This window comes from Hemitrygon akajei, chromosome 9 (assembly GCF_048418815.1).
Source record: "Hemitrygon akajei chromosome 9, sHemAka1.3, whole genome shotgun sequence".
Lineage (NCBI taxonomy): Eukaryota > Metazoa > Chordata > Chondrichthyes > Myliobatiformes > Dasyatidae > Hemitrygon > Hemitrygon akajei.
The window spans coordinates 152,301,754-152,323,733 of NC_133132.1; the positions used below are offsets into that span (position 1 = coordinate 152,301,754).

Consider the following 21,980-nt stretch of genomic DNA (forward strand, 5'->3'; position numbering starts at 1 on the left):
ATAACCATGGTCACTAAAGTGTGGAGAGGGGTGATTAAATGTTAATACCTACAAGAAAAGCAATCCATTTGCAGCATAATCAATTCCACTTCTCGAGGCTTCAGATGTTGCAAACAACCCATGCTTCAGGTGAAATGTCAAAATTCTTAACAAAAAAATAATCACCTGCTCTTGGAGCCCAATGTTGAAAGTGCACTACTTCTTCAAGTGAAATTATTTATCTTGCATGCAGACTGTTCATGAGGCTGGTTTTAAGCATCCAAGCTTTGATCTTTTCCACAGGTGAGGGAGACTGTTAGCTGCATCTTCTCTGTGGCTTCTGTTCTTGCTGAATTAGTTAATTCAGTAACCTTGTTATTGGCTTGAGAAGCAAAGAGCATGTGGTATGATGTGAAGGAAGGGTGGGGAGGCAGGTGGTGCATTAGAATAAAAATTCAGTAAGAGATTCCCTCAAATCTGGCAAAATTTAATAGCAAGACCTGAATAGCATTGTTTTTTTTTTCATTTCTGGCTGCATGGAGTTAAATTGAAAGGAATTTTTCAATGTTGATTGCACAGTATTCAATTCCATTTGCAATTCTCAGTAAATGAAGTGGACTATCCCTGCGCGAGGCAAGATCTAGACCACATCTGTGCTGGTGTGATAAGTGACAAGTAATAAACTGTGGCATAAAAGTGCCAGACAATAACCAGCTCTAAAAAGAGAGAATCTAATCATGCATTCACTCAGTGGTTTTACTATTGTGCTGCCCCCCACCCTGGTGTTGACTATTGACCAAAATATCATATGGACCGGCCACACAAATACTGCCGTCAGCGTTGTAGTGTTTCAGCAAGTAACTCAGCTCTTGACACTTCAAACTCCTTTCGCCATCTACAAGGCAATAGAAATACATTCCAGTTACTTGGATGATTGCAGCACAAATAACTCTCAAGATGTTCAACACTGTCTAGGACAAAGCAGCCACTTGATTATCACTCTATCCACCACTCTAAGCATTTATTCTGTCCATCACAAGGGCTCAATACTTTCAGAATACATCACTTGCAAAATAATACTGCCAACTATTCACCCTCACTATTCTGACAATGACTTCAAAACCATGACCTCTGTCATGAAGGACGGCACGAGCAAAAGGTTCATCTGAACACCACCACCTTCTGGTTCCAAAAGACACGAGATCAAACGCATGGGAACAGAAATAGGCCATTTGGCCCATCAAGTCTGCTCTGCATGGGGTTCCCCTCCATGCCCCTACCATTCTGACCAGGAAATACTTTTTCCATTTTCTTTATGTCATTGCTCCTAGATCGTGGAACTCCCTGCTCAACAATACTCTGGGAGTATCATCACCACAGAGACTGCAGTGGTTCAAGAACATAGTTCATCACTGCCTTTTTGTACTGTGTACTTTTTGTACACCATGGTCCTGAAAAACGTTGTCTCATTTTTACTATGTACTGTACAAAGCAGTTATGGTCGAAATGACAATAAAAGTCACTTCGACTTGACTTTGTCAGGGACAAATAACTGGATTACCAACAACATCCAGATGCTCAGAATGGAAAAACTATCTAATTATAAGCATGGTTGAGATTCGTTAGAAGGGGAAACCAAGTTATTCTCACTACACCTTTGGAGAAGCGCATCTCAATATTTACCATTGCCTTGATGCAGCTCCCAGTTTAGCTTTTCTGAAAAAACAACAAAGATTATCAAGGGATCATCAACAAAGATTACTAGGGCCTGAAGACATAATTTGAGGATGGAGTTGATCCAGATAGCAATACTTTCAATAGTACCTCCAAGTAGGGATATGGAAAGCTGTTAAACATTATTATTCTGTAAACATGAATGGTAAAACCTATATTAAACTTAATTGTAGGTTCTGTCTAGGTGTATACCTATTTCTTTCTGCAGCACTAGATAATGCTGTTTTTCTCCTTTGGATCTAACACGTATCAGGATCTGATTTCTGATCACTGATATATGTTGTGAAATTTGTTGCTTTGAGACTACGTAAAAAAAATTACTATAAGTTAGAAAGATAAATAGTGCCAGTACTTCATCCTTATTAGATATAGCTACTATTGGAATAATCCAAGCAGTGGTGTTGTTGTTACAGTAACTAGCATATTTTGTCTGACTAGACTCAGACCACCTAATTTTCCCCTTAAAGCTGTTGGAGCCTAATGAGGAACATGTTGCACTAGATGCACTGTTTCATAATTTGATGCTCTCTTTCTAAGCAGTCCAGTTCTATCACTAAACAATCTTGGCATTGAACTTTCCTATATTACAGCACTTTGTACATTTAACACATATAACATCCACTGGATGGTGTTCTATTAAATACACCGTTGTCATTACATCCCATAACATTAATTGCTCAACCATATCTTTCTGCTGAACAGAGGTCGTAAAGTTAATTAGATCCCAGAAAGATGGTGCCCTTGGTTACAGTGACCTCTCTGGTTCCAAACAAAGGTATAATTGTTCGTCTTTTGTGCGATCATGAGACGCTGCTGGATATTAAGAACATGAGTTCTGCAGGTCTGTCCCACTGGCTTGATGTCTGTGGAGCTCAACTATTGCTCACTGTAATGCGGTCAGCTACAGCCACTTGAGGGTGGGGGGGGGGGGGTAGAAGCATCAGAGGTAGTGTGTGGAGGTGGTGCATAGTCCAACAGATGGTCCAAATGGTTGTCTTGGATGTTTTTCTTATTCCAAGTCCCTGTTGGACATTGGTAATGTAGAATACTGCAAGTCTGGTTCACTGGTTAATTGGTGCGACTGGCAGTGGGGGAGCTGCGAAGCCTTGGTTGTTGCATAGACCTGTCTCTCGTGCCATGGGGCCATCTGTTGCAGATACCCAGGGAAGAAGATGCTGGAGCTAGTGTGGGAGAGAGCTAGGAGTCTGTCCTGGGTTGGGAGCTGGCCCCTACTGTTGCTGCTGCCCTTCCATTGGTGCTGCTCTCCAGTGTTCACTCAGTGGAGGATTACATGTGTCTGTGGCTGCATTAGTCACATGATGAGGACTGCTATATTATCAAACTACAGACCACGACACTCAAGGACTTGGGCTATATATAGTGGGTGTGTTGTTGGTATTGGGTCTTGCACCTTGTTCCCAGAGGAACGCTGTTTCATTTGACCGTCTTCATGTGTATGGTTGAATGACAATTAAACAAACTTGATTAGTCTACAAGCTAACAATTAATCTTAATCATTTTGCCAAGCTAACAATTAATTGTAATTACCAGCATTTTGCGTGCGTTGCCTGAATTAATTGCACCTGTCCTTTAAGAATGAGGCAAGTTCCACCATTACAGGGTTAGAACCTCAACACCTTTTCTTGTATTAGCCACCTCTTTCCATTTGAAATTTCAGGTAGTTGCCTGATTTAAGTGTGACACTTTCCTGATCAACCAAACTAAATGTACTAGGAAAAAAAACTTGACGAGAGAAAACTTTGTTTCAGGTAGTTCATCATGGTTCGAGCTGTCCATTTACAGTATGTCTGGCTGATTCCTTTCCACTGCCATGTCTTTGCAAAATAATACAAAGTACAAAGTAAATTTAATGTCAAAAGTGTGTATAGGTTACCATGTAACTACCCTGAGATTCATTTTCTTGCAGATATCTGCAGGAAAAAGGATGTATAATAGAATTTTATAAAAAAAACTATATATAACCAGACTGACAGACAACTAGCATGCAAAAGAAGACAAAAGATAAAGATTTTTTAAAAATCAGCAAATGAAAATAATACTGATTTAATATGTTTTTCACATCTGTTTCATATTTTTGCAAAAAGCAAGGAGCAACTCGTGTTTCCTGCCACGTTTCCAGCACTTGTGCCCTTGGGGTTTCTTCAGCTTTGGCTTAAAGTTTTGTTCTGTCATGTCCAGGGATTTCATTGGGTTTATGGAACGTAGAATGTCGCAGCACAGTACAGGACCTTTAGCCCACAATGTTATGCTGACCTTTTAATCTACTCTAAGATCAGTCTGGTTGGCTGGCTGGTGGTGTAGTGGCATCAGCTCTGGACTTCAAGGCAGATGGTCCTGAGTTCAAACCCAGCTGGGTCGCAACCTGGACAGCAGCAGTACCTGTGCGGAAGAAAGGCCTGGCATTCTACTTCTGTATCTTGCCATGAAAACCATGTGGACCCTATGCTCCATGAGGTCACGAAGAGTTGGACTCGACTTAATGACTGTGCAACAACAAAAGATCAATCTAACCCATCTTTCCTACATAACCCTCCATTTTTCTATCCCCCATGTGCCAATCTAAGCGTTTCTTAAATGCCACCAATGTATCCACCTCTACCACCATCTCCGGCAGAGCATTCCACGCACCCACCACTCTCTATATAATGAACGTGCCTCTGATATCCTGCCTATACTTGCCCCAATCACCTTGTAATTATGCCCTCTAATATTAGCCATTTTCACCCCAAGGAAAAGTCTTTGGCTGCCACTCAAAGTTCAAAGTAAATTCATCGAAGTACATACCTGTCACCATGTACAAATGAAGATTCATTTTCTTGTGGGCATACTCAGTAAATCTAATAACCATAATTGAATCAATGAAAGGCCACACTAACAGGTCGGACAACCGATGTGCAAAAGGCAACAAGCTGTGGATGGAAGGAACAGAAGAAAAATAATCCTTAAAAGTGAGCCCATAGTAACCATTCAATGATGGGCGAGTTAAGTTTTATCCCCTTTGGTTCAAGAGCCTGATGATTGAGGAATAATAACTGTTCCTGAACTTGGTGGTATGAGTACTGAGTCTCCTGTACCTTCCTGGTGGCATTATCAAGAAGAGAGCATGTCCTGGGGGATGGGGATCCCTGATGATAGATGCTGCTTTCCTGTGACAATGCTCCATATAGGTGTGCTCTATCGTGGAGAGGGCTTTACCCCTGATGGACTGGGCCACATCCACTATTTTTTGTAGGATTTTCTGTTCAAGGGCATTGGAGATTCCATACCAGGCTGTGATGCAGCCAGTCAATATACTCTCCATCACACATCTATAGAAGTTTGTCATAGCTTTAGATGTCATGCCGAATCTCTCCAAACTCCTAAGGAAGTAGAGGTACCGCCATAATTGCACTTATGTGATGGGCTCAGGACATGTAACACCAAGGAATTTAAAGCTGTTGGTCCTCTCCACCTCTCATCCCCCGATGAAGATTGGCTCATGGACCTCTGGTTTCCTCTTCCTGAAGTCAATAATCATCTGCTTGGTCCTGCTGACAATGTGGCACCTCTCAGCCAGATTTTCAATCTCCGTCCTATATGCTGATTCATCACCATCTTTGACTTGGCCTACAACAGAGGTGTCATCGACAAACTTAAGTATGCCTCAATATATGTCTTTTATCACCTTGTACATGTCTGTAGGGTCACCTCTCATTCTTCTTTGTTCCAGAGAGAAAGGCCCTAGTGCACTTAACCTATCCTCACTGTCTTTTAAGGATGGGTTAAGTGAGCTAGGGCTTTTCGCTCTGCAACAAAGGAGAATGAGGGATGACTCTATTGAAGAGGATAGGTTGAGAACTTATCTTCATAAGACAGTGAGGATAAATTGAGTTAACTGCACTCATCTTGTGAACCTTTGTTTTCTATCACATGGCATATCTCCGAAGTTCAGGTTAGTTTCTTGAAGCAAGCTTTCTTGTGGAATTCCAAACATTGTCCAATGATGAATTATATGGTTCCCAGCATCCTGCCTTCTGTTAATTTGAACCTCCCAAACAGAATAGTTTCTTGTGTGGCTGCCAGCAGCTGTACTGATGAAACTTCCCATGTGCTACATTGCATTTCACCCCCTTTTCCAGTGGAATAAGCTTCGGCCCTGTCCCTACCCGGAGTTACTCCATTCCCACCTCTAGCATACTAAGTTGACTATCTTCCCCCTTTCCATTTTGCATTTTGTGAGCTTGTGATAGTAATCATAATGCACAATTAAGTTTTTTTTGTTCTCCAGAACAAGAATTGATTTATGTCATCTCAGTCAAGCACTGCATGAATTGATTCATCTTGAATTACAGAGTAGAGCCCAGGTATGCTACAAATCAACATTGACCTTGGTTCCTGAAGGTTGCTTTAGACCATAAGACATAGGAGTAGAATTAGGCCATTTAGCCCATCAAGTCTTCTCCGCCATTCAATCATGGCTGATCCTTTTTATTTCTCCTCCTCAACCCCGGTTCCCAGCCTTCTCCCCGTAACCTTTGATGACATGTCCAAACAAGAACCTATCAATCTCTGTCTTAAATACACCCAATGACCTGGCCTCCACAGCTAGATGTGGCAACAAATTCCACAAATTCACCACCCTTTGGCTAAAGAAATTTCTCTGCATCTCTGTTTTAAAAGGGCGCCCTTCTATCCTGAGGCTGTGCCCTCTTGTCCTAGTCTCTCCCACCATGGGAAACATCCTTTGCATATCTACTCTGTCTAGGCCTTTCAACATTCGAAAAGTTTCAATGTGATTTCTTCCCCCCCCCCCCCCAATCCTTCTGAATTCTAGTGAGTACAGACCCAGAGCCATCGTATGTTCCTTGTATGATAACCTTTTCATTTCTGGAATCATCCTTGTGAACCTCCTCTGGACCCTCTCCAATGCCGGCACATCTTTTCTAAGATGAGGAGCCCAAAACTGTTCACAATACTCAAGGTGAGGCCTCACCAGTGCCTTATAAGGCCTCAGCATCACATCCTTGCTCTTGTATTCTAGACCCCTTAAAATGAATGCTAACGTGGCATTTGCCTTTCTCACCACCGACTCAACCTGCAAGTTAACCTTTTAGCCAGGGGTGGTAACGGGGATAAGCTCCCACTACCTATTAAATTCTCCAATTGCCATGCATCTCAAATAGCCTCTGACAACCAAGTCCAGCTCCTGGCTTTTGTTTGTGGCTTGGCTACTAATCTAGGTAGAACCATTTCTACTGACAGGAGATGGGGCAAAGGTGGGAGACTGGTGCCTTAAAACCTGTTGCTTTGGGCAGATGGGGCTCATCGGTCATGGTTGGCAGCTCACCTAGGAGAAGGAAAGCTGATCTAAAACCGCTGCTGACTTGTGGCCATACTCACTCATGGGGAAGGGTTCCGGAGTAAACCCTGAGGAAAAATCCTGAGCTAGAGTCCCAGAGGCAGTCCTACATTAAGTTCAACGCTGACTGGTGACTCTGCTGGTACCAAACTGTATCAGTTTCTGCCATTCTGTTGGATTCATGAGCTGCGTAGAGAGGGGAAGCCTGCTACATGGACAACAGCTTGCTCTCCATATTGTACTACCCTGGCTTGGGTAACACAGAGGCCACTTGGATGGAACAAACATGGTTGACCCCAACCAACAGAGGGCCTCAGACATTTGAGTTTTATTTAAAACAAAATGAAGTAACCATATTAAACATCAGGGACGCAAGCAGTTTATAGACAGTTCTATTTGCTGTTCTCAGGGATATTTACTCCAGAACTCTGTGGAATAAGTAAGTAAACAGATTTACCCATGTGACCTCACTCTCGATGTAACAGTAATTACTTGGTGACCCATGGTTCCTTTTACAGTTTGGTTGGCTGTGGGCTCAGTGACAGGACCAGCAGGAGGAGAAAAGAAAGCAGGAAGCTGAAGATCTCAGGGGAGTTCAGGATTGGGGACTGACTCAAAGTTCAAAATCAACGTACATGTATGTATAGGGCTAGTGTTCTGTTCTGGGATGTGGGATTTCCAGGACACTTCCCGCATCCCTGATGGCCACATCTTCACCAGGTGCACGAGATGCAGCTCCCTGGAGACCGTGTTAGGGAGCTGGAGCTGCAGCTCGGTGACCTTCGGCTTGTTAGGGAAAGTGAAGCAGTGATAGACGGGAGGAATAGGGAGGTAGTCATCCAAGACTACAGGAGATGGATAAATGGGTGACTGTCGTGAGAGGGAGGGAGAACATCAGATAGTGGAGAGCACCCCCTGTGGCCACCCCCCCAATAATAACTACTCCATTTTGAGTACTGCTGGTGGGTGGTGATGACCTGCCTGGGGAAGCAACAGTGACCGTGCCTCTCGCAACTGAAGAGGATGGCAGTAGTAACAGGGGACTCTATAGTCGGGGGACAGATGGGCAATCCTGTGGATGTGAAAAGGAAACACCAGATGGTAGTTCGCCACCCCAGTGATAGAGTCCTGATGTTTCTGGATGTGTCCACAATATCCTGAGAGGGAAGGGTGAGCAGCCAGAAGTCGTGGTACATATTGGTATCAACGACATGGATAGAAAAAAGGAGGAGGTCCTGAAAAAAGTATACAGTGAGTTAGGAAGGAAGCTGAGAAGCAGGGTCTTAAAAGTAGTAGTCTTGGGATTGTTGCCCGTGCCATGCGACAGTGAGGATAGGAATAGAATGAAGTGGCAGATAAATACGTGACTGAAGAATTGGAGCAGAGGGCAGTGATTCAGGTTTCTGGATAATTGGAACCTCTTCTTGGCAGGTGGGACGTGTACAAAAGGGACCAATTGCACTTGAATCTGAGGGGAACCAATATTCTTGTGTGCAGATTTACTAGAGCTGTTGGGAGTGGCTTAAACTAATATGGCAGGGGATTGGGAACCAGTATAATAGAGCTAAGGATGAGTCAGCAGGTTTACAGGTAGATGATGGGTGTAACATGAATGTAAGGAAGGTCAAGCCAATGATTGGGTACAAGTGCAGACAGAGCATAGAGCTAAATTGTACCCCAGAGGCAAAATTCAAAAGGTTCAAGAAGGCAGGATGGAAGTTGCTGTATTTAAATGCACATAGCATTCAGATTAAGTTAGACAAACTCATGGTGCAATTAGAGATTGGTCAGTATGACATTGTGGGCATCACTGAGTCGTTGGTGAAAGAAGGCCATAGTTGGGATATACTTTGTATCGAAACAACAGGCAGGAAGGTATAGGTGGTGGTGTGGCTATGCTGGTTAGAGATGGAATTACATTTTCAGAAAGAGGAGACATAAGGTCAGAGAATGTTAAATCTTTGAAAGACCATTATGCGAATCATACATAAACCTCCACATAGTAGCCAAGATGTGGGGTTGAGATTGCAAATTGTGGGGATCTGGAAAGTGCATGTAATAAGGGTAATGACATAATTATAGCGGGGGACTTCAAAATGCAAGGAGATTGGGGAAATCGGTTGGTGTCGGATTGCAAGAGATCTGTATTATAATGGAATAGAGGGAATAACAGAGGCATGAGAGAGGAATGTGCCCAGGCGGGTTGGAGGAGGATACTGGTGGGGTGACGGCAGAGCAGAGATGGCTGAAGTTTCTGGGAATAGTTCACAAGGCACAGGATAGATATGTCCCACGGAGGAAGGAGTCCTCAAATGGTGGGGATAGGCAACTGTGGCTGACCAAGGAAGTTAAGGACGGCATAAATGACAAGGAAAGGGTATATATAGTAGCAAAAGTGAGTGGGAAGTTGGATGATTGGGAAACTTAAAATCCAACAAAAAGTAACTAAAAAAGCTCTAAGAAGAGAAAGATAAAATATGAGGGCAGACTAGCCAATAATATAAAGCAGAATACTAAAAGTGTCTTCAGTTATGTAAAAGGGAGGTGAGAGTTGATATTTGACCACTGGAAAATTATGCTGATGAGGGTCAAAGAAATTGCAGATGAACTTGATGAGTATTTTGCATCAGTCTTCACTGTGAAAGACACTTGCAGTGTGCCAGAAGTCCGTGAGTGTCAGGGAGCAGGACTGAGCACCATTGCTATTACAAAGGAAAAAGTGCCAGGCAAACTGAAAAGTCTGAAGATGGATAAATCACCTGAACCAGATGGACTACATCACAGAGTCCTGAGAGAGGTTGCTGAAGATGGATGCATTGGTCATGATCTTTCATGAATCACTCGATCCTGGCATGGTCCTGAAGGACTGGAAGATTGCAAATGTCACTCCACTCTTTAAGAAGGGAGGAAGGTAAAAGAAAGGAAATTATAGGCCACTTAACCTAGCCTCAATGGTTGTGAAAGTGTTGGAGTCTGTTATTAAGGATGAGGTTTTGCGGTACTAGAGACTAATGATAAATTAAGTCAAAGTCAGCATGGTTTCTGTAAAGGATGGAAATAGGCGAGGCAGTGGATGTCATTTACTTGGATTTTCAGAAGGTGTTTTGATAATGTGCCACACATGAGGCTGCTTATGATAAAATCCTTTGGCGTTACAAGAAAGATATTGGCATGGATAGAGGAATGGCCGACAGGCAGGAAGCAGCTGGTGGGTATAAAAGGGGCTTTTTCTGGTTGGCTGCCAGTGACCAGTGGTGTTCCTCAGGGTCAGTACTGGGACTGCTACTCTTCATATTCTATGTCAGTGATTTGGATCATGGAATGATGGCTTTGTGGCAGAGTTTGTGGATGATATGAAGATAAGTCTATGGTTAGGTAATGCTGAGGAAAAAATGCATTTGTAGCAGGACTTAGACAAATTGGAAGAATGGGCAAAAAAGTGCCATATGGAATACAGTGTTGGGAAATAAATGGTAATGCATTTTGGTAAAAGGAACAATAGTGTGGACTGTTATCTAAATGGGGAGAATGTTCGAACATCAGAGGTGCAGAGGAACGTAGGAGTCCTCGTGCAAGACTCCCGGAAGTTTAATTTACAGCTTAAGTCTGTGGTAAAGAAGACAAATTCAATATTAGCATTTATTTCAAGGAGATAATGCTGAGCCTTTATAAGACACTGGTCAGGCCACACTTGGTGTATCGTCAACAGTTTTGGACTCCAAACCTGAGAAACGATATGTTGTCATTGGAGAGGGTCTAGAGGAGGTTCACGAGGATGATTCCAGAAATGAAGGGGTTAACCTATGAGGAGCGTTTGGCAGCTTTGGGCCTGTACTCACTGGAATTTAGAAGAATGCAGGGAGGGGTGTATCTCATTGAAACCTACTGAATGTTGAAAGGACTAGATAGGGTGGATGTGGAGAGGATGTTTCCTATGGTGGGGGTATCCAGACTAGAGGGCACAGCCTCAAAGTTGAGGGGCGACCCTTTAGAACAGAGGTAAGGATGAGTTTTTTTTAGCCAGAGAATGTTGAATCTGTGGAATGCTCTGCCACAGACTGCGGTAGAAGCCAAGTCCATGCCTATTTTTAAGACGGAAATTGGTGGTTTCCTGATCAGTCAGTGCATCAAAGGATATGGTGAGAAGGCAGATACAGGCAGTCCCCGGGTTATGAACGAGTTCTGTTCCTGAGTCTGTCTTTAAGTCGGATTTGTTCGTAAGTTGGAACAAGTACATCCGGTATTATTTAGCGTCAGTCAAACGTTTGTCTTAGTATATAGTACATATTTTACCTTTCTATCCATATAAAACACTTAGGAAATGTATGTATTCCAATAATTAAGCCACTGCGTTGCTTAGTAATAATTGTAGCTTTCATTGGGGCAGGGCCTTTCACATGCTCCATTATTCTCACTTTGTTCTTTACCCTTTAAAATTGTTCCAATCGTTGACCGACCGTAGCCTAACACTTTTCCAATGACCGATGGCGTTTCACTTTATTATTTTCTTTATTATCCAAACGCTTTATTATTTCCACTTTATTTTCAATTGCGATCGCTTCCCATCAACGGAACAGAAACACTGTGGGCGGCGGGTCCTGAGCTCCGCCGGGTCCTGAGGCCCACCGCACTGAATTCCCCGGGTCCTAAACTCCACTGCACTGAGACGGGTTAAATGGGACAAGTGGGGGCTGTGCTGGGTTTGGGTATTTGATCCTCCACTATGTTCCGCGTGGGTATTTAAACTGGAGGTGGCAATGTTTTTTTTTTACGAGGTCGAGTTGCGAGCTTGAAATCAACCCGGCACGGATGGTACGGGAGCCACGGGATTAACATCAGCCTGGCACGGGAGCAGTCTGTCACTGGTTCGAACTCGGGAACCTCCTTTCTCGAGTCTGGTGCTGATCTCATTGTGCCAGCAGACGACCGGAACAGTGGGGGGGTGTCGAGGTCTGGGTGAATCTTGCTAAGAAAAATTTAAGCCAAATACAATGTTACAGACTCAACACAGTGTCAACGGCAACGACTTAAAATGGCGGACGGCATTCTCCTTCCTCTGTTTGTAAGTACGAGTTGTCCGTAAGTCGGACGTTTGTAACCTGGGGACTACCTGTATATGTGGTTGAGTGGGGTCTGGGATCCTCCATGATAAAATGGTGGAGTAGACTCCATGGTCTGAATGGCCTAATTCTGCTCCTATGTCTTACGGTCTCGTGGTCTTGTGTCACCACATACTACCTGAGATTGTTTTTCGTACAGGCATTCCCAGTAAGTACAAACACCATGGAACCACACACAACCAAGAAGGTGGACAGACACCCAACGTGCAAAACACGACAATCTGAAGTTACAGGCTGCAGATAGCGGCTGTAGTAGTTTAGAAAAAATATATCACAAAAGGTTGTGTGTATCGCCTGTGCCATCTTAACAGAGATGAGGGGTCTTGGAGTTAGGTTGGTGATGAAAATAGATTAGTGGAGCTGAGGTAGTCATCTGATGCAATGAATTGGGTGAAGCATATAAATATGGATCAAAAGTTAAATGCAGAGGTACTTGCCTCTCTGATGCAGGTGTGCATATTTTGTCTTAGCTGCCAGGTTTCCCATGTTGAGGGAAATCTAACCAGCCAGAGTTCAGTTTGCAATGTGACGCAGAGCAGCATCAATATAAGGTTTAAATAATTGAACTGCCTTGAAACTTCTCATGGTCCCAGAACATATCCTCCACAGTCAAGAAAGTTCACCAACACCTCTACTTTCTGAGGAGGCTAAAGAGTGCTAGACTATGCACATCATTACTCAAGACCTCAAACAAGAGAAGATCTGCAGATGCTGGAAATCCAAGCCACACCAGCAGGCCAGGCAGCATCTGGGAAAAGAGTACAGTCGACGCCTCGGCCGAATATTCACGACCTTCTGCGTCGGTGCAGTGGAGATCATCCTAACATGTTGCATTGCTGTGTGGTTCAGGAGGCAGGAGAGCTCTACAACTGCTAGTCAAAACTGTCCAATGCATCACGGCACCAGCCTAGTCACCATCAAGGACATATATACAGAAAGGTGCCTGTAAAAGGCCAGCAGTTTTACGATGGATCCCACTTACGCTGCTTATGGACTTTTTGTCCCACTCCTATCGGGGAAGAGGCTGTGCAGGTTACTTCCCCCTATCCCCTAGCTATCAGGCGGATCACTACCACCACCTCATACGCATCACTTTACGTATATACAATCTGTCTAATGAATATAACAGATCCTCGTACATCATGATTTATCAGTTTGCCTTCATAGGTTTTTTTAGTTCTTTATGCTCATCATGTTTTGGTGCTGCATCAGATCCAGAGTAGCCATCATTTTGTTCTCCTGAACATTTGTGTGAAGATTGTCAATAAACAATCTCGAATCTTTAAAAGGAGCAGCTTTTTACCCTGTTTCTCCTAAGATAGTTTCACATTTGCTACATTTATTTATTGATTATTGAGCGACAGCACGGAAAGGTCCCATTCGAGCCGTACTGCATAGCATTCCCCCATGTAATCCCAGCCTAATCACGGGACAATTTACAATGACCAATTAACCTACCAACCGGTACGTCTTCGGACTGACCAGAGCACCCGGAGGAAAACTATGGGGAAACTCATGCATTCACGGGGAGAACATACAAATTCCTTACAGATAACGGCAGGAATTGAATCCGGGTTGCCTGTAAAGCATTGTGCTAACCACTATACTGCTGTGCCCACTCAGTACCTTCCATCTTTTCAAACCTAAAATCCATTACAGTCACAAATCTGAATGGTAGATGGTGGTTGAAGTTTGAACCTTGAAGGACTAATACTTTTTCAGTGGCCAATAATGGTTCGTGTTAACTTCTACTTTTATTTTCTCCCGATCTTGTATTTTGTTGCTTTCTTCTGGTCTTCTCCACTCCTCTACCATATTCACAGATCAAATGCAATAAGTATAATTTATTAAAATTGCATTCTTCTGTGTACAAGAAACAAAACTGTAATGGTTCTGACAAAATTCATTGCACATGGATGAAAGAAAAATGGAGGGTTATGGGGTAGTGTGGGTTTAGTACTTTTTTTTAAGGATTATATGGGTCAGCACAACATGGAGGGCTGAAGGGCCTGTACTGTGCTGTAGTGTTCTATGGTTCATTGAATTTCAGCTACATTTCCTTAAGGTGAACCTTGTAATCAAAAGATATACTAAGTAAAATGGTGATGCTGTAAGGAACAGCTTGTTTAAGTCTTATGTTCTTTGCTTCATAGCCGGAGATGTGGACAATATAGTATGAACCAAGTACATTCCAAGAACAGTATGGAGAAGCCTCATTATGAACGATCCTCCTCCCAGGATTCCCTGGATGAACTTTCAATGGATGACTACTGGAGTGAAGTAGAACACATCCAGAAAAGCCAGGAAAATGTCCCCGAAGAGCAAGAAGAGGTGGCTATTAAAGTACCCGATGGTGCGTGAAATCTATTAATAGAATTCCTATTGTGTACTACTGTATCTAAATGATTTTTTTTCAGAAAAACAACTAGTTAAAAGTGTATTTTAGACAAGATTTCTTCTATTCTCACTGTAGTGGCCAATTCTAACTCAGCTGAATTCCCACTGCTGGCAACCCCCCCCCCAGAGATTTGTTATACTTGTGCGGCATGCCCTCAACTCCAATAATGATTGTTCCAAAAACTGAAGAGACGTATTTGATCTGTTATTAGCAATTAGCAAACATACAATCTTGAAGCGATGAAACTTGGGCATACTCAAGTGAAAGTTGAGCTTAACAAAAGATACGATATCGGTCAGCCCCCAGTACTAAATAAAACTTGCACGAATAAAGGCATGAATACGTAACTTATTCCCTTTGCTTTTACCATGGCCCCCACTCATATTACTAGTTACCATAATAAATGTGTAATACAGAATACAGTGCAGATAGAGATCAGATGCATGGCTCCTGCACCCACTCATACATAGCCAGAGACTAAAAGATCAATATTATCAAAATTCACTGTAGTACATGCGTGTCCATTTGAATGGAATTTTAACAATTAAAAAGTTGGTCAGAAGATCCCATAGAAGCCCACTCCCTGATTACAAGTGCAGTGGAATGTGGACAGCTCTTTTTCCATATCTTAGCAAGTGTCCATTTGTGAAGGGATACATCAATAGGCACTACAAGTTGAATCGAACACTATTTGTAGTGGGAGCTCCAATCGGGTACAGGAGGTATTGGAGATCCTCCATGGAATGTTAAAATATATTGGGCTTCTTCAATAGATCAAAATATCATGAGACAATCTGCAGTTGATAAAAACACCATTTTGTTTCACATTTGAAGCAACTGTGTTTTGATTACTGATCCTTAAAATCTGTCGTTTTAAATTCTCAAATCTGAAAGACAAAATATTTGATTTCATGACACTAGCAGATCAATTCTTGGCTTCATGATGCCAGCAGATCCATATTTGATTTCATGATGCTAGCAGATCAATACTTGGCTACCTTCTGAATATCCAGCCAGAAGAAGAGCCGCTAAGTAAATAAATGCCTTTGGGTCTCAATGCAAAAATGCTCAGGCCAGTTGTTTCAAATTCGAGCTTTAAACAGTAATGAAGTGATGTCTTTTTTAAAATATAAGATTAATTGTTACTGCTTGTCTTTGATTTTAATTTTTTCCCTCCTCTCTGTTTCTGTGTAGAAGGGGAGGTGGAGGCAGAGTGGCTGAAGGATGCAGGCCTTTCGGGGTTGGTCAGTGGAAATACCCAGGAGAGCATCACGTTACTGTCCACCCTGACCCGTACCCAAGCAGAAGCTGTTCAGAGAAGAGTCGAAACATTTACAATGACAATGAGGAAAAGGAATAAGCAACCAATCCCTGATGTCCGAGACATCTTTAGTCAACAGGTAAGAGCATACAATCTCTTGAGTAGAGTCTAACGAAGCAGAAATCTGATTCTTTAAAGGTCTGCATATCATACAGCTTAGAGCAGTACAGCACAATACAGGCCCTTTGGCCCACAATGTCGTGCTAACCTTTTATCTTATTCCAAGGATCATCCTAACCCCTTCCCCATTGCTCTTCATTTTTTGTTCATCTGTGTGCCTATCTAAGAGTATCTTAAATGTTCCTAATGAATCTGCCTGGACCACTCCCACTGGCAGGACATTCTGTGCACCTACCACTCTGGGTATAGGTAAAAAAGAATAAATCTCTGACCCTGAAAGGGAAAAATAGAGATATTAAAGATGGAAATAGAGCTGTTTCCGAAGATCTGTTTCTACGCTATCTATGCCTTTTATTATCTTGTCTGTTTTTTAAAGAAGAAGAAGAAGAATAGCCCTTAACTCAGCAGTGGAGTTATCGGGGTACCGTCATAACGGTGCTTCCTTAGCAAGCTATTCTTGTTTTTACGAGGCCGAGTTGCTAGCTCGACGCTCAACCCGACTTGGATTCGAACTCGGGAACCTTCGTTCTGGAATCTGGCACTGATATCATTGCGCCACCAAGTGGGACTCTGTTAAGTCTGCCATTTATTATCTGTCATCAAGTCACTCTCCACCTCCTTCACTCCATAGAGAATAGCCTTAGTTTGTCAAACCTATTGTCATATGACACACTATTTAATCCAGTCAGCAACCTGGTAAATCTTCTCAGCACCCCCTCTGAAGCTTGCACATCCTTCCCACAATGAAGTGACCACAACTGAATGCAATAATCCAACTATGGTCCAGCCAGAATTTCATAGAACTGCAACATTACTTTGCAGTTCTTGAACTCAGTCCCCCGACCAGTGAAGGCCCAACACTCCATATGCCTTCTTAACCTCTCTATCAACTTGCTCGGCATCTTTGAGGCATCAGTGGATGTGGGATCCAAGGTCACTCTGTTCCTCCACACTGTTAAGCATCCGACCATTAATCTTGTACTCTGCCTTCAAGTCCAACCTACTGGACTTCACACTTTTCTGAAAAGAACTCTGTGGAAGATTTGTTTAAGAAGAGTCTAATACTGCCAACTCTCTACCTCTATAAGGAGACAGGATAATTAAGTAGGCCTTGTAGTTTGGAGGTAGGCATTTTGTGGGGGAATGGAGGAAAAAGTGTCTGCTATGATTCTTATTGCTGTACTTGGATTACCAAGGGTTTTCTAATTCTCTTCCTTGAGTGAGTACTGTGGAACTTCCTAGAGGTGTGTATTTTTGCCATTGGCAGCATTTCAGTAGGAGTCCTGCCAACATCCTACCAAAGGACACAGAGAGAACATACACACGCGTAGAATATTCCTTAATGGCATGGTCTCCATAACAACATCAAATGCAGGAAGACAAACATTCAAAGCAGAAGGAAATTGGAGGTGGTGAGAGAAGCAGATGGGCAATGGCAGGCAATCTTCAGTTCCTTCTCTTTAATTGCCTACAGTAGACATTCAATGCAGTTTAATTAAACCCAGAGGTATTAACGACAGACGATTCATAAAACAATCTACATTAAATACAGAGTGTGAAGATTGATTACGTTATCTTACACAGTTGATTGGTACTTATTTATAATTTGTCAATTTATTGCAAGGAAACAGAATTCATATGGAATCCTTGTTTTGCAGAACAGTACTGTTTTTAATCACAACATCTACAGTCACACAGAATAGAAGCAGGCTCTGACCTACCTTGTTGATGCTGGCCACAGTGTCTATCTGAGCTAGTCCCACTTGTCCGCATTTGGGCCATATCCCTATCTACACAGCTGTCCAAAAGTCTTTCAAATGTTGAATTTTGTACCTGCTTTTACAGTTATTTTCTGACAGCTCATTCCATGAGCCAATCACCCTCTATGGGGAAAAAGTTGCCCCTGCCCCCCCCCCCCCCGGCCCCTTTTAAATCTTTTCCCCTTTCGCCTAAATTCTGTTACCTCTAGTTTTAAACTCCCCTGCTATTGAAAAAAGACTGTGATTATCTATACCCCACAACATTTGAATATCCTGCTGGCCTTCCACACACTAGACAGCCATTGGCTCGCCCTGCAGTTGCCAAAAAAAAAATCTTGCCCTTTATTTTGTGTGCACTCCGTTCTGGTTTTTCCCTTCAGAGCCACCCCGCCATCTCATTTCCTCCTTTTACCCTTCAGCTGTGGAGAGAATGAAGTGATCCCGTAAACACTGATGAAGTGTGGCTGAGTTATATTCAGGATCATGGAAAGTGTTCCTCTGTTGACTTTTAGGTCTCAAGATCAAGTGAAGCTTCAGCTGTTGCACCAGAAGATAGTGAATTGGGCGACGCCACTGATAAACTGGAAAGTATGAAGTGCATTTTACAACATATACGGGTTATTGTTTTATATTGACTGATTTTGTTACTTATGTTCTAGTTAAAATCTTTAAACTAAACGAGAAAATACTTCATTCAGTCTTGATCTTTTATTGATCCTTCTTTGAGCCATTATTCTGCTGAGAAGTCATTAATCTCAAACAGATTCTGTCTATCTATATGTCCCATCTATTGAGTTTTTCCGGCATCTTTTTAGTGTTCTGATGGATTACATTCAGCTGAGGATTTTTGTTAATTATAGATAGATAGATAGATAGATACTTTATTCATCCCCATGGGGAAATTCAACATTTTTTCCAATGTCCCATACACTTATTGTAGCAAAACTAATTACATACAATACTTAACTCAGTAAAAATATGATATGCATCTAAAATCACCCTCTCAAAAAGCATTAATAAATAGCTTTTAAAAAGTTCTTAAGTAGTTTACTTAAATACATTGAGTCCTAACCCCGGCACTTTAACATATCTTACTCCTGGCGGTTGAATTGTAAAGCCGAATGGCATTGGGGAGTATTGATCTCTTCATCCTGTCTGAGGAGCATTGCATCGATAGCAACCTGTCGCTGAAACTGCTTCTCTGTCTCTGGATGGTGCTATGTAGAGGATGTTCAGGGTTTTCCATAATTGACCGTAGCCTACTCAGCGCCCTTGCTCTGCTACCGATGTTATACTCTCCAGTACTATCAATTATCAATCAGCTAATTACTTTAAAAGGCCAAGCATTTAACATTTTAGTCATAAGATGTGCTCCGCAATTATTAACAAATCATTTGTTTCTAAATTTCCACAATTCCAAAGTTATTCATTTTGTTGTGGCCGTGTGATAAAATAGAATGTAAACGTGTTGAACGTCATGCTTCAGAAGGACTCCGTATGATGCAGGCATTTTAATGTAAATTAATTTTTTGCTTGCAAATGCTTTGTCTTATCTTTGTAACGCAGAGAGGCTAAAAAACAAAGGTTAAATATCGCAATCACAAATGAGAAAATCTGCAGATGCTGGAAATCCAAGCAACACACACAAAGTGCTGGAGGAACTCAGCTTTTTTTTTCTCCAGTCCTGCTGAAGGGTCTTTGCTGGAAACATCAACTGTGCTCTTTTCCATAGATGATGCCTGGCCTGCTGAGTTCCTCCAGCATTTTGTTTGTGTTGGTTAAATATTGCAGTTCACTTCTCTGCTGGTAATCATCGTCTGAAAAGAGACTCAGTTTGGTCTGTAATGTACAGTTCTTTTCCTTCTAGACCAACTGATCAGCCTGGAGATGAAAGATGAAGGCACACAACAAACAGCTGATATAAATCTAGAAATATCATACTCCGAGCAGGCTGCAAACATGAAAGAAAAACTAAGCAACCTTAAGCTCAAGGGAGACGACGATGCATCCCTGCCTGTAAGTGGTATCAAAGCATAATACTGAATGGGGGCAGTGCACACATGCCATTAATCCCATTGTTTAAGAAACAAATAGCAGTGTCAGGCAACATTTGTGAAGAGAGGATGCATCTCTTTTCCTGTTCTCAAACACTCTAGCAGTTAAGGCCAACTACAATTTGCCTTTGTTACAGAATGCTGAACCCTCGGTCTCATTGACAATGTACAAAGATATTCAGGTCCTGTCTATTATTAATCAGATAATAATATGTTTCTTTGATTTTAGAGCAAACTGGATAACCTCAAATTTAGCTACATATTTGCTCACTCCCACAGTTAGTCAGAATCTCTCTACCTCATTGATTACATGATCCCGTTCCCCTACTCCCCTCCTCCAAGCTCTGTACCATCTGCAAACATAGAGATAGTACATTTAGTGCCCTCATCTACGTCATTGATTTGTATTGCAATAAGTCCCAGCAACTGCAGTATGTTCCAGTTAACCCGGATCCACTGTACTGGGAGTTGCCATTATTGATTACTCTGTTCAGTTGAAGATAAACAACCGATCTCTGCCAGTGACGGAAATGGTGTTATCCCAAGCTAATCGATTAAGGATAGGCAATACAAGAATACTTGCTAAGGCAAGGTACCAAAGGCCAATGGACTTATTCATTAGCAAAGAGTCAACAACTGGAGGTAGAAGCCAAATCCTTGAAAGTATTTCAGATGCCTCTATGCCTTCAGAGGAGTCAAAAATGCAGGGCAAAACAGATGGAAAACCAGAAGAAAATTTAAAAGCTACTTATCAATAAATTCCCTGCAATTCTCCAATGCCAAGTTAGCTCTGTTCTATTAAAGGAATACATTGCCTTGTACTAATGTCCTTGGCAATTAAGTGAAAGCATGGAAATGGAAATTTAAAAAAAATGAGAGCAAATGCTGGCAATTTGAAAACACTGGAAACACCACCAAGTCAGACACCATCTGTTGAAAGCAGAGTTATCGTTTTATGTCTGAGCCCCTGATGAAGGTTTGATGAAAAATAAACACTTCTCGGGCTTCCAGCCGGTACAGGTATTGATTATAATCGACATTTCGATAACAAACTCTGCCATCAGAATTTGTCATCGAAACGTCGGTTGTAATCAATATCGGTAACTGACTAGAAGCCCAAGAAGAGTTTATTCATCACATACGCCGGGAAAGCACTAGATCTTTATTCGTCTGATGAAAAGTTTAAGAGCTGAATCTCTGTTTCATTTTCCACAGCTATTGCCAGACCTGCTGAGTATTCATAGCATTTTTTTCTCTTTATATTCTGTCTGCTGTTATTTAGGAAGTGGTATTTCTGGCTCTACTGGGGCTGCCATAACTCCTTCCACAACATTTTCCCCACAATTAGAAACCTGTGCACTTTAGAATCAAATGTTAAACAGTTTCTATTTAAGGATGAAAATGTTCCTATCATCCTTCTGACCTAAAACAAAAGGAGTCAATGCTTGGTTGTTTTTCGTCACAGTTCAATATTTATATATTTTTATTGTGGCTTAGAGAACAGGACCGGAGTTTCCTTCATCTTATATTTTCCTAACGTAGGTACAGTATGTAGCTCAGCATTTTGTTGGTTTTGATGCTGCTGCTTGCATTAATTAGTCTTAATTTAACATTGAGTCAAGAGGAATTCTGTTTGTTATTCAGTTTCATTTATGGATATTCACAAAGTCACACTACATTCACAAAGTGCAGCTACCCATTTTCTGTTTCCATGTGCGATATTTTATATGGCTGTATTCAATTGGATATCAGGAAGTGTGAATTCACTTTGAAAGTTAAAAGTCAAGAAATGAGTGTGGTGAAAAAAGAGATGTAAGAGCTTACTCTAAAACATGCTGATATTTTATTTATTTCATGGTCATTTGTGCCTACTCCAGGTTAAGTAATGTTCATTAAATTATATAATTGTTCTGCTGCATAAGGAACCCACTTGGCCTATGTAGAATATGCAAGTTCTTTGTAGTCTGGGCCATTTCCCGGGACTTTCTCCACAGACACTTTTTTCCCCATTCCATTTTGTATACCTCAGTTAGGTCAACATCCACCTTTCCCTTGGGTGCTCCAGTTTCCTCCCACAGCCTAAAGACACACTAGTTAGTAGGGAAATCTGGTCATTGTAAATTGTCCTGTGAGTA

General features: G+C 42.0%; 1 protein-coding gene across 7 annotated transcripts in view; it reads left to right on the forward strand.

The window, feature by feature from the left end:
* The window catches only part of arhgap18 (Rho GTPase activating protein 18), a 123,255-nt gene that overhangs the window by 70,350 nt on the left and 30,925 nt on the right, over positions 1-21,980 (forward strand). For all 7 annotated transcript variants that reach the window (XM_073057309.1, XM_073057311.1, XM_073057308.1 and 4 more), the window contains exons 2-5: positions 14,346-14,545; positions 15,785-15,990; positions 18,304-18,379; positions 19,659-19,807. In XM_073057309.1, coding sequence (XP_072913410.1) covers positions 14,346-14,545; positions 15,785-15,990; positions 18,304-18,379; positions 19,659-19,807 — 631 coding nt within the window. The remainder of the gene's footprint in view (positions 1-14,345; positions 14,546-15,784; positions 15,991-18,303; positions 18,380-19,658; positions 19,808-21,980) is intronic.